Source organism: Peromyscus eremicus, chromosome 8b, assembly GCF_949786415.1.
Source record: "Peromyscus eremicus chromosome 8b, PerEre_H2_v1, whole genome shotgun sequence".
NCBI lineage: Eukaryota > Metazoa > Chordata > Mammalia > Rodentia > Cricetidae > Peromyscus > Peromyscus eremicus.
This window is the reverse complement of record NC_081424.1, coordinates 53,474,695-53,487,701: the sequence shown is the minus strand read 5'-3', so window position 1 is coordinate 53,487,701 and position 13,007 is coordinate 53,474,695. Positions and strand designations below refer to the sequence as shown.

At 45.7% G+C, this 13,007-nt stretch overlaps 1 protein-coding gene across 1 annotated transcript in view; it reads right to left on the bottom strand.

The window, feature by feature from the left end:
• Zdhhc14 (zinc finger DHHC-type palmitoyltransferase 14) overlaps positions 1–13,007 on the bottom strand; it is a 260,731-nt gene that overhangs the window by 102,914 nt on the left and 144,810 nt on the right. The window contains exon 2 of the mRNA XM_059272812.1: positions 657–817. Within this exon, the coding sequence (XP_059128795.1) occupies positions 657–817 (161 nt within the window). The remainder of the gene's footprint in view (positions 1–656; positions 818–13,007) is intronic.

Here is a 13,007-nt window from a genome sequence, read left to right as displayed (position 1 = left end):
TGTGGTGGATAGAGCCACTTTACCACTGTATGGTGCTGTTCTGTGGGTTGGGGATTAGGACTGAATGAACAGGGGAAAGTGGGTTGGACCCCAGTATTCATCTCTCTGTTTCTTGATAGCAAACACACTATGACCAGTTGCCTGGGGCTCCTCCACCATGATTTCCCTACCAGGAGGGATGTACCCGCCGCCAGTGAACCAATACAAACCCATCTTTCTTTAAATCCCTTTGCCCGATGTTTTGTTGCAACAAGGAGAAAAGTAACTAATATACTTAGCTTTTATTATGGAAATTAGGCAAGCTGCCATAACAGGCAGAGAGCAAGAGAAATAGTTTCAACTACTGAGGTTCTGGACCAGAGCAGAATCCGATGCTTGAGTTTCAAAGAAACGTATGGAAACCTTGCTCACTGGAGGGCCTTCTTGCATGCTGCCACAGGCCCTGCCTTAGCTCTGCAGCACCCCCAGTCTTACCTCGACCACTTCTCATCCCAACCTTCTACTCGGGTCATCTCTTACGGCCTCCTTCCTTCCCGGTCACTCTTCATGCCAGCCAGCGCCCTGCCCTCTGCACGAACACCCCCGCCTGTCCCCCACTTTGGAAGCCAGCACTGATGGGGAGTGACCACAGGCTAAAAGCAGAGCTTCAGCGTTACCTATTTGCCTTTCCAGATCAGCAGCTTCATCAGGAGTGGCTCGAGGGAGGACTCCCGGATCACTGAAGCTGGTCCGAAGCAGAGTCCCCATCACAAAGAAGAACAGGATGCCACCGACCACGGGGATGGCGGGGGTGATGTTCACCGCGAGGTATGGACAGCTGCCAGCAGATTGCAGAGAGAGAGAGAGAAGAAAGGAATTACAGTGTTAGGATCCACAGTCACAGTTCCGACCTTCCAAGAAGCAACATCATCACTTCGCTGAGTGAGACTGACTTCTATTAAAATCCCTCTGGGCTGGGGAATGTGGCTCCGTAGGAGGCACTTGCCCAGCAATTGTGAGAACCTGAGCTTGGATCCCCAGAATTCATAAAGTAGCATGTGTTTGTAATCGCAGAAATTTTAGGGAGAGAAGGGAGCCTGAGACAAGAGTCCTCCCAGAAGCTCAGTAGCCAGCTAGCCTGGCATATTCCATCCTGAACTAATAAAAAGGCCTTCATCTCAAATAAGGTGGGCAACAAGGGACAAAATCCCAGGTTGTCCTCCAACCTCCACCTGAGGTGTGGCATGTGCATACCCATGCTCACACACACATACACCCACACAAGAGACTAATTTAAATTTTAAAAAAGAAAATTTAGGCTGGGTAGTAGTCATGCACACCTTTAATTCTAGCACTGGGGAGGCAGAGGCAGACAGATCTCTGTGAGTTCGAGGCCAGCCAGTCTACAGAGAGAGATCCAGGACAGTCAGGGCTATACAGAGAAACCCTGTCTTGAAAAACCAAAAACAACAATAAGAACAACACATATAGATCTGGAGTGGTCTGCAGTGCTCTCTGTGACAACCCCTACACTCCACTGACCAAGACAGTCCACGCTCCACAAGAGCGATGCCAGCAGAATGGAAACAATCCTGCTTGTACAATCGATCTAGAATGTCTGTAGCTTGAATAAATACACACAATCCCTTTGCATTGTAAACACTTGTAGGTCCAAAGCCCCCACCCATCTCTGGAACCACAGATGATGATGTCAGTTTAGAGACAACTCAATCTGACCCACCTGGGTCAACCCACTCGGGAACTGTCTGTCAGCATAGCGTTCACTTGCAAACACCAAGGGATCATTTGTCAATATTGTGGGGGCAGTTTGTCCAAAAGAGGGTAACAAGTCATAGAAATGAGCTTGCAGCTCTGATGAGCAGGGGAGGGGAATCACTAGCTGAGCCACACCGACTCCATGCTTTCCCAGAAAGCACCTGGAGAATCAATTCATGAGTGTGGGCCAGCTGTTGTTATTTTTGTTTTGTTTGCTTTTAAGAGATGGGGTCTTTCTTGGTTCCCCAATCTGGACTTCACACCCTGGACTCAAGTCATCCTCCTGTTTCAGCTTTCTAAGTAGCTGGAACAACAGCTGTTTGCCACTATCTGCCCTTAATTCTACAAAATCCTGTTGACAGTGGGTGGACAGAGGAACAGGTGCTGTGGGGACTGTGTGAGTCGAGGAGTGACTTTGGCTGACTTCAGTTTGTGCTGGGACCTGGCACCTGACCCCTGGCCTCATATTCTGGTGTGGTGGGGCTGGGTAGGTCCAAGCGTTGGGCTCTTGGCCTGCTGTCATGGTGTCTTGGCACCACAGAGGTGATGCAAGGTAGAGGGAAGAGTTAGCCTGGGACTTAGTGAAGGATGAGGTCTGCCATGGCTGTCCTTTGTCTCTTGTGGCCACACTAAGTGTTGTCATGGGTATGGAAGAACCACAGCACCCCAGGATCAGTGTCTGGGGTGGGAGTGGGGGTAGAGGCACTCCTAGCTTGTTCTCAAAAGCAGCAGTCCTGGCTGTTCAAGTAAAGAACGGAAGCCAGACATGAAGGAGGTGAGTGCTGCTCAGATATGGGAGGTGGATAGGGGTGTGGCTCCCATCTGTGTACTAGCACCCCACTTTGTACAGTCTCTGGTGGGGTGCCCATGGGATACTGCTGGGAGTTGTCAAGGGCCACATGACAGGAACCACTTTGGTGAAGGAGTCGAGGCCTTTCAGAATCTTTTTTCCATGAAGAAGCCCAGAGACTCCCCATGACTTTAAGAAGGTGGCGGGATGGTCCCAGACATGAGTTGTAGGGGAACTGATTCCCTGCTGGCCATGTGGATTTGTTTCTAGGAAAGTTACCTGACTATACATGACACCCAGAACATTTACACTGCCTCTGTATAGCTAGCTAGTCCTACCAACTCTGTTGCAGAAACAGAGTAAAGCAAAATCACCCCACAAAATAGTGCGACGTCACACTCCAGCTGGGCTGACAGTTGTGACTTTTCTTCACAGGATCAGAAAAAAACAAAAACAAAACAAAACAAAGCAAAACAATAGATCATTGCTATTCTTGCACCAACTCCAGGACATCTGAACAGCTCTGAACATCCCCAGAGAGTCTCACAGAAAGTGAGTTTGGTATGGAGAGTATGAAGATACAGAGGACTTTGCTTAGTAAAAAAAAAAAAAAAAAAAATGCAAGAAACATTGACCTCAGAACCTCCTATATGGGGTGACTGTGCCCCAAATTTCTTAATCTCCAAAGTAACTGTCCCAAGACTTGGAGGCTTTAAGAAACAACTAAGCCCCAAGGACCTTGCTCTTGCCAACTGATTGATGTTTCCAGCAGATGTTCAGTACTTCAAGAGTGTGTTTGCTGTAAAATTGAGTTCAGCCCTTGTAGTGGTTTGAAATAAAATGTCCCCCCAAAGGGAAGGGCACTAGTGGGAGGTGTGGCTATGTTGGAGTAGGTGTGGCCTTACTGGAGGAAGTATGTCACTGTGAAGGTGGGCTTTGAGATCTCATATATGCTCAAGCTCTGCCCAGTGTCTCAGACTACTTCCTATTCCCTGTATGTCAAAATATAAGAACTCTCAGCTCCTTCTCTAGCACCATGTCTGCCTGCATGCTGCCTTGCTTCCTGCCATGATGAAAATGGACTGAACTTCTGAACTGTAAGCTAGCCCAATTAAATATTTTCCTTATAAGAGTTGCCATGGTCGTGGTGTCTCTTCATGACCATAGAAACCCTAACTGAGACAGCCCTCTTCCGAATGCCCTTTATCTTGCCTCTTATCTTCTGCCATGGGGAGATGTAGGACTTACTAGAAGCAGGCCCCCTGATCTTGGGTTTCCCGGCCTCTAGAACTGTCAGAAATGAATCTATACTCTTTGCAAATCACTCAGTCTTGGGCATTCTGTAATAGCTTCATGAACTTGACCGGCATACCCCTTTGGAAGAATAGTCACACATCACAGAAATGCCTCTTCAATTTAGTGGATATTGCTGGGTGTGAAGGGCATCTGTGCTTCTCTCTAGAGGCTTCCAGCAAAAACTGACACAATTAACACTCTTTAGCAGGCCTCCACCTTCTCCAAAACATTTGATTTTGTGATAGTAAGTGCTGGAAAGCTTCAAGTTAAATACTTAAGGAACTAGGAACTCCACAACCAAGCCATTAGCTGTTCTCTTATAACCCTGAGCCTGCAGATTGTGTCCTCCCCCTTCATACTCTGGTATGCAGATCTACTGAAATGGCCTTCCATTGTCTAGGTCTGGGTTTCAGGGTCTAGCATAGAATTTATATTTCAATTTGAGACATGAAGATAATTGAGAAGCCTCATCAGAAGTGACTGTTTCCCCATTAGATACTTAATACAAAACAACCACCAAAATCTCAGTACTATATCAAACTCAGAACCCAGAACATCTGTAAAGGGCCCACATGTGTGAGAGGGTATGGTGGATGATACCTTTGCGGAGGGTGTCTTGGTTTTGTTTGCTGTTGCTGTGATAAAAAAAAAAAAAAACCACCCTGACATAAGCAACCTAAAGGAAAAAGGGTTTATTTGGCTCACAATTACATGTTGCAGTCAATCATGGTGAGGACATGTAGGAGGCAGGAACTTGAAACAATTAGTCATGTTACATTCATAATTAAGAGCAGACAGTGATGAATTAATATAAGATGCTGATAGGAAATATGACCACATTTATGGTTGGTCTTCCCACTTCAATTAATCCAATTAATAAATTCCTCATAGGCAACAGGCATACTCACGGCCAACTTAATCTAGACAATGTCTCCTTGAGTCTCTCTTCCCAATACATTGTGGCAAGTTGGCAGTCAAAACCTGCCACCACAATGGGCACCGTTAGCATGTCCATAAGGCACCTAAATTCAACCATTTCAAGTCCAGACCTTGAACTGTTACCTCAGCTGGGAGTAATAAGATAGAGACTCTGATCTTGGAGCTCATTAAAAGCTTGTGTCATACCATGCAGATGTTGGCTTTGTTTCTCTTATTGCCTTTTAAAAAGCAACCTCCATTGTGTGACACCTTGGAAATGTGCCAGTGTGCGGCCACCGGAAATAAACCATCCATGTCCAATTCAACCAAAGTGAGAAACTCACTGACGCTGACAGCATGCATCGGTGATGGGAGAGGTCCCTGCCCTTAGGAAATGCACATTGCAGAATTTAGGAACAAAGTACAAAGATCTGAGCAGTTTTCAAATAGTTTAGAAAAAGTATGGCATAGGGAGATAAAAACGGAATAAATATTTATAGGTGGATTTGAGTAAAAACTGGATATATGTTATTATTCTTACTGCAACTCTTTCATGACCTCCAGTATGCTGAAGCCTGTAAGTCCTTTCCTTCATGTGGAAGCTGAGGAGTTTTCCCTTCTGTGTGGCTTCCTCAGGGTTCATAAGGAGAGACTATTGCACAGCTCACTGAACTACTACTGTGTGTCACATACACATCCTGTAAGCATTTGTCAGGCTCTCTGGGATCTTCCCTGCTCTGAAGCTCTTGGAGATGAGGTCTCGAAGTCAGTACAGCTTTATGAAATAGTGAGTGCTTGGTGACGGCCGGCCTCGCTCACCAGCCTCCGTGTGACCAAGGGCAGTGCTAAATTCCCTCGGGATGTCCCCATATCTCCTTTATCAACACTGCAGGATTCGAGCTTCTACGCAATGGCATCTGTGGTGGAGAGACAACTTCCGACTGAAGTTCAGAAGAAGCCGAGAGCATCTATAGTCCTGGTAACGGCAAGCAGTATGGAGACCCTGCCTTTGATTGTGACGGTGGATGGATATTGCCAGGAGGAAGGAGATGGGTGGGCAGCCTGCCAACCCGCAGCAACTGGCAGCATTAGTTCAACAGCTAAAGAGCTATGAGCCCCAGAGAAATTCTCAGTCCACGCTCAGACCACTTGGAAACAAACAGACCCTTCACATTCTGAGCAACCGCACCCTGAGCTCCAGCACTGAGCACCATCTGCGATGCGAAGACTCCACCCCCGAGGGTCTGGATTTCATACAAGATGATGATGCAGCTGCCAGAGACACAAACACCAAATGGAGTCCTATTTCTGTCTCCAGAATTGTGACCTACATAGAGCCCAGGGGCAGCACAGAAAACAGGAGACGGACATCTTCGTCTTCATAAAGCTCAACTGGAAAGTGATAGGAGGAAAATGAGACTCGGAAAGCATGTGGGTTTTTTTTTTTTGAACATAAAAGAAATTAGCTAATTTGGCACCAGACAAAAACAAATGCTAAAAAACGATGAGATGCCTTCACAGCGTGCCCCTCCTGTCATGTACAGCAGCATGCGCTGTCTGACTCTGATACAATGATTAAATACCTGTGTACAAAGTGTCACTGAGTACACTGTGGGGGAAAGAAAGGCCATCAGGAACAGGTAGAAGAGTGTAGCATTGCCAAAGTTTTATAAGGTACCTTTTCAGTTCTAATAGCAATCTTAATGAACATTCAGGGAAATATTTGTGTGTGTCTTGATGCTTATACATGAAAACTGGAACCATCTCTTGAGCGCCACATTATCTGAGACCATGAAATCAGAGGATTTTTGTGACAAAGTACATAGCCAGGGGCTGGGGAGAGAGCTCCTCTATGTGAGGACCTGAGGTTGGATCTCCCCAAATAAAATATAGCAGTAGCACATATCTGTAATCTCAATGATCCTCAAGTGAGATGGGTGGTAGAGACAGAAGGAATCTCACCCCTGAAGCTCACAGGCCAGCAATGCTGGCATGTGATAAGGACCCTGTCCCCAACAAAGTAGAAGGTGAGAACCAATACTTGAGATTGCCCTTTGATCTCCACATGCACACCACAGATGGCATGCACATGCCGGCATTCATATACACATCTTATACACATGCAGATAAAATGACTCTATGTAGAGTACCTGTACTCACACACATACACATATACAACATACCCATAGAGATTTATAGTCAGGTGTAAAATTATTTTTGCCACTGGCTAGTAACATCCTAGAATCAATGATTCTTACATTTCTGTTTAGAGGTTGGCTCAATTGTGGTTGCATTTGACATAAAGATAATTCCTTGGACAAAAACTTTGAGACTAGTTTCTCAATTTCAAACAAAAAAACCTGGATTTCAGTATTGAGCAGCAAGGTCCCTGCCCTTGCCCCCCAGAAGTCTTTGCGAGATTAACTTTGCTTAAGAGAAACAAAACAATATTAACAAGGTGCACCAGAGGTATTACAACCTTGTGACAAAGAATCTTTTCCATATCAAAACAATTCATCTCTTAATATTCTACCTGCAAATACACATATAAAAAGTTCCTATTAGCCAGGTGGTGGTGGCACATGCCTTTAATCCCAGCCCTTGGGAGGCAGAGCCAGGCAGATCTCTGTGAGTTCAAGGCCAGCCTGGTCTACAGAGCAAGATCCAGGACAGGCACCAAAACTACACAGAGAAACCCTGTCTCAAAAAATCAAAAAAAAAAAAGTTCCTATTAATAAGAGCTTATGACTCTTAACTAATAAAAAAATGGCCTTCATTTTGATATATCTGTTTTGTTCTGCACAGAAAAAAACATCGGCATAGGAACAACTGTCTTGGGCATAGGAAAGGGGGTATGTGTTTATTATTATGCAGGAAGAGAAAGCAGCCTTGCTTCACTGCTTCTAAAAACTCAAGTGGGCTTCCATGTTTTAAAAATCACAGAGTAACTTATTGTTTCAAATCTCAGCTCTTCGATCATGATGCATTTCAATAATAAGTAGCTACAGAATATGGCAAACCATCATGAAATACAATAATATGAACCAATGACTCACATGTCTGAAATAATAGCCGAGCAGCATCACGATGGACATGGAGGCTGCAAGGGATGTGACAAAAATGATCTTTCTTCCTTTTCACATGAGTCACTGTGAAACAAATGTATTTTTTCCCCTCACAGGCAGGGACATAAACACTGCTTGTTTTGTGGTTTGCTGTTTAATCACGGTACTTAGAGATGCATCTACCACCATCAGGCAAAGACAGGCACATCACTAGGAGACAGATAGAGAAAAGTGGATTTGGAACTAACATCCGATCTGTTTTAGAACTCTGTGTGTGTGTGTGTGTGTGTGTGTGTGTGTGTGTGTGTGTGTGTGTTGCAGTGTATTTCTGTGTGTGCATGTAGGTTTGTATGTAAATGCATGCCTATAATGTGTGTGTACATACATGTGGAAACCAGAGGTTGACATTGTGTCTTCCCCAACGGCTCACCATCTTACATCACTCACTGAATTTAAAGCTCACCGATTGGCTAGACTGGCTGGCCAGTGAACCCCAGGGATCCTCTTGTCTCTGCTCCATCCCCAACGATGGGTAACAAACACACACACAGAGAGGCTGGCCTTGATGTGGATACTGGAAATCTGAACTCAGGTTCTCAGGATTGTGAGGCAAGTACTTTACCAACCGGGCCGTCTCCCTGAATCCCCAGAGGGTAGTTTTATAAAGTTCCCAAAACTTCTCTGAGGCACCAGTACTGGGTCAGTCCATTCTCATGAGTTAGGCTGACTATTCTAGATGCACAGAAGGATGGCTGCCAGAGGAGGGCATTTAAACACGTGGACCAGGGAACCAAGGGGGAAAATGCCAGAGCAAAGAGGGTGATGAACCCTGGGCATCTCTGTGGGCTACATAGGGACTTGCCAGCTTTGCCAAAGTGTACCAGTCTTTATTACAGTCTTTACCAGTCCTTACCACAGTCTTACCAGTCCTTACCACAGTCTTACCAGTCCTTACCACAGTCTTACCAGTCCTTGCCACAGTCTTACCAGTCCTTGCCACAGTCTTAGCAGTCCTTACCACAGTCTTACCAGTCCTTACCACAGTCTTACCAGTCCTTACCACAGTCTTACCAGTCCTTACCACAGTCTTACCAGTCCTTACCACAGTCTTACCAGTCTTTACCACAGGCTCCTTCTGGCATTCTTTCCTGAGATCTGTCACTTTCAGGCTAAGAAAAGAAGAAAGGAGAAGGCCCCCTCACCGAGGAGAGGAAGTCACCTCCAGCTGGCGAGGTGGAGTTAAACGGGGCCAACTCACAGCTCACCTTGCCTTTCTACTGTGCAGCTCCTGGAGGGGAGCCGGTTCCATCCTCACACTCGGGGGATGCCTGTGGGAAGGAGGGAGGCGCTCTCCCAGCCGGGTATCCGGGTATCCACTTACCTTCCACGTGTGCAGGAGAAGGGTCATTGTTCCTCTCTTGGGGCCTCCCAAACACCAGAAAGATCTACTCCCAGACAGCAAACCCAGGCCTTTGAAGCCTTTGCTCATCGTCTGTGCAGAATGCCTGATTCACACATTTGCTATTAAGGTTGGCAAGGGTTGGTTAGTGAAAATTGTGGTGTGTAAATGTTTCTGTCAAGCAATTTTGACTTACATTAAAAATTCCAGGAACCCAGAGGCTTCTGGGTAGTATGTGAATCACAGGAATTAAAGATACTTTTTTCCCCATCTGTATGATTGCATGTATATGGGTACACGTGTGTGTGTGTGTGTGTGTGTGTGTGTGTCTGTCTGTCTGTCTGTGTGTGTGTGTGGTTCCTGTGTGTGCTCGTGCATATAGAGGCTCAAGGTTGATGGTGGGAATTATCCTGGCTCACTCTCATTGAGTCGGGGATCTCCCAAACCTAGGGCTTCCCAAACCTGCTGTGGCTGATGTGGCTAAACTCAGATGCCTAGGCTCACTAGCCAGCTTGTAAGGGGGATCCTTGGCCTTCTGAAGCCAGAATTACAGGCAGGCCACCATGTCCATCCAACATTTATGTAGGTGTTGGGGGCGTCTGAACTCCGGTCCTCTCACTTCCATAGCAAGTACTCTAACCACTGAACCATCTGCTCAACTCCAAAGCCAACTCTGTGTGTGTGTGTGTGTGTATGTGTGTGTGCCCTGAACTGGCCCTTTAACGACATAACAGGGGTGCTTAGGCATGGCATCCACACACTGTAGATCTACTGAACCAAGGGACCGTTCTGTCATTTCCAGATCACACAGGGGGGCTGAACTAATTGAGGGCATAACCTCCTCTGACTCACTCTCAGTACACCCTGGCAGTACCAGGAATTGGCAGCATGGTAATAGCTTGGTGCCATATGCCAGGGAGACCTTCCCATGCAGGGCACTTCATGGCCGAGGTAGACCTTAGGAATTCTTTTCTTGCTCTAGACTAAATTCGAAGCTTGGTCACTTCTAACCCCGTCTGACATTTGAAAGCACACCTCCTTCACTTCCGCTCTTGTGACTCTGGAGGGGCTTTAGTTTTGTTCTGATTGTGTAGCTCATCAAACCTGAGACCTCTCAAGCTTGAAGACATTTCATCAAGGGAAAAATGTGACAACAGGGTCATTACTTGAGAGTTTTGTTTCATACAGAAAGAGCTATTTTACATTTCTTGAGACAACAGTTTAAAAGTCATGTATCACTGTTGTGCGTACATTTGAAACTGGGGTATTCTCACACCATTCTTACACTTAGAGTCTGACCCTCCTCAATCTGCCTGACCCAGTGGTATCAGAGTCTGAGTCTTCCTGCCTGTGTGTTCTGCCCAGGAGGGCTGCCATGAGACAGCATTGCTCAGAGCTCATTTCAGGAACTCTTGGAGGCCACAAAGTCAGCTGACTCCCATCCTCTCATTGACCGCATCCTCGACTCCACCCCCTTACCCACTTGTTCCTTTTTATATCTTTGGAGTTTTGAGGCACAGCAGACCTGCCTTTTCTTGGGGTATCCATTTCTGCCTAGTTCTCTGTTTCCCCAGAAAACCAGGAATTTGCTCAAGCCTTTGCTCAAACATTACGTTCCATAGAATCTTTTCTGATTAATGCCACTGCATGAAACTGTAAAACCTAAACTCACAGCCTTGCCTTGTCAGCACAGCCTTGCACCCGGGGCCTTTCAAGCTTTCTTTTTCTCATAGTGCTTGTCCTTGCATGGCTCACCATCTGTCCTGACTTCCTTATTATCAGATTCCTCCCAGAAAGCGCTGGGGGCAACGAGGAATTTCCCCTGCTTGGTTCATAGATGTATGCAATCCCTGGGCCGAGAGTCCAGTCCAGCAGCAGAAACTCCTCCGTAAATATTTGTGAAGGATTCAAGATAGGGTCAGGATGTTTCAATTTTGTTTCAAACACACATTTTTAACCCTAACTGGGAGAGTACGCCCTTTTAAAATAACTCCATATTCTCAAAGGTCTGAGTGTGATTTTTGTGCCTATGTTCTTTCTTATAGCTTCTTAACTGAAGCATAGATTATTTCTGCAGTGGAAAAAATATTATTAAAAATAAGCTACATAAATGCTTGCTAGATTAAAAAAAAAAAGAAATTGTCGAAATATCAAATTATTCCCAGGCTTTTAAGAACTCAACCACTGATAAAGACAATGCTTGTGATGCTGAATATGATCAAAATATATCATACATATGTATGAAATATTCAAAGAATAAATAAAACTATTATATTAAAGAATAAAAATGCATAGTCTCAGGTGGGTCAGAACCTCCAAGGGTTGAGGGCTTATGTGAGAAAGTGGCCTAGTCAGGCTTTCCTGTATTTTGGGGTGTGGAGGATCATCTTTCTGAGCAACCAAAACCAAAGCCATCTTCCATCTCAAAGTCCTATGTTATTTCTTATAGGACGTGACTAGAAGTTATATTTTTGCTGGCCTTGTTGGTTTCTGCATTAAGCCGGACAGGTGCTGTTATACTTTACTACTAGAGACATGGACAGTTATGCCTGGCATCCTTACTTCCTGGTAGGAAGGAAGGGGGGGAAGACAAGGAGAGAAGAGGAAGAGAGAGGCAGATGGAAGGAGGGAGGGACGGAAGCGGGGGAGGTAGTGGAGGGTATGAAGCACTGACCCAAACACACTGGACCAAGACTCTGTTCATTCCCACATACCCTTGCGGGGAGCTGAGTCTGGGTTCAGGGATGGCAGGGTAAGAAGAGAAGCCTCCAAAGACAGAAGGGATAACAAGTTACATCAGTCAAGTCTCCCAACACTGGCAGTAATCATGGGGTTGAATCTGAATGAATGCTGATGGTTTCATTGATGAACATTGCTGGGAGCAAACTGTTCAACACTGGGACATTTTCAATTCAATACAAATTAGTTTAATTACTATATGTTCCAGAAAACCCTTTGAGAAGAACAATGGCCCCCAGCGTGTGTCAGACTGCACAAAGCTAATCACCAAGTCCCTTCTGTTCCAAGGTGCACTGAGGACAGCAGGTCTCCACTGTGTTGGGATGTGGCTCAGGACCCAATGTGGAGCTGTTGATACCACCTAGGATGTAGCTGTTGTTCATGTGGCCTGATTCCTCCTCACACACAGACTCTGACTTCCCAGCCTTCAGCTTTCAGAAGCCTCACCCTAGTATTTCCATGTATACCTAGGTGGGTTAAAGTATCAAACATAGCTTTACATACATGTGATGCTTCTACCAAGGAACATGGCAGCCCTGCCCTCTACCCATGTCCTACCATGCTCTCCAGGAATGTCATTCTGTACATGAGACAGTACAAAGTGTCATTCAGTCCTTCATTAAACTCTTTATGCACGTTTACCACACATACTTCATGCCAACATGCTAGAACAAATGTTAGGGAAAGTGAGATCCACACATGTTCCTCATTCTCAGGTAGCTCATACCAGAAGAGAATAGAAAGATGTAGGTGTCTCCGTTAGGGTTTCTACTGCTGTGAAGAGATACCATGACCATGGCAACTCTTATAATTGGAGTTGCTCACTTACAATTCCAGAGGTGCAGTCTATTATCAGGCAACCAGAAGTGGACTGACTCACTGGCAAGGCTTTGGCATATATGAGACCTCAAAGCCCACCTCCAGAGTGACACACTTCCTTCAACAAGGCCATAACTACTCCAACAAGGCCACACCTCCTAATAGTGCCACTTCTTACGAGCTTATGGGCGCCAATTACTTTCAAACTACCACATTCCATTCCCTG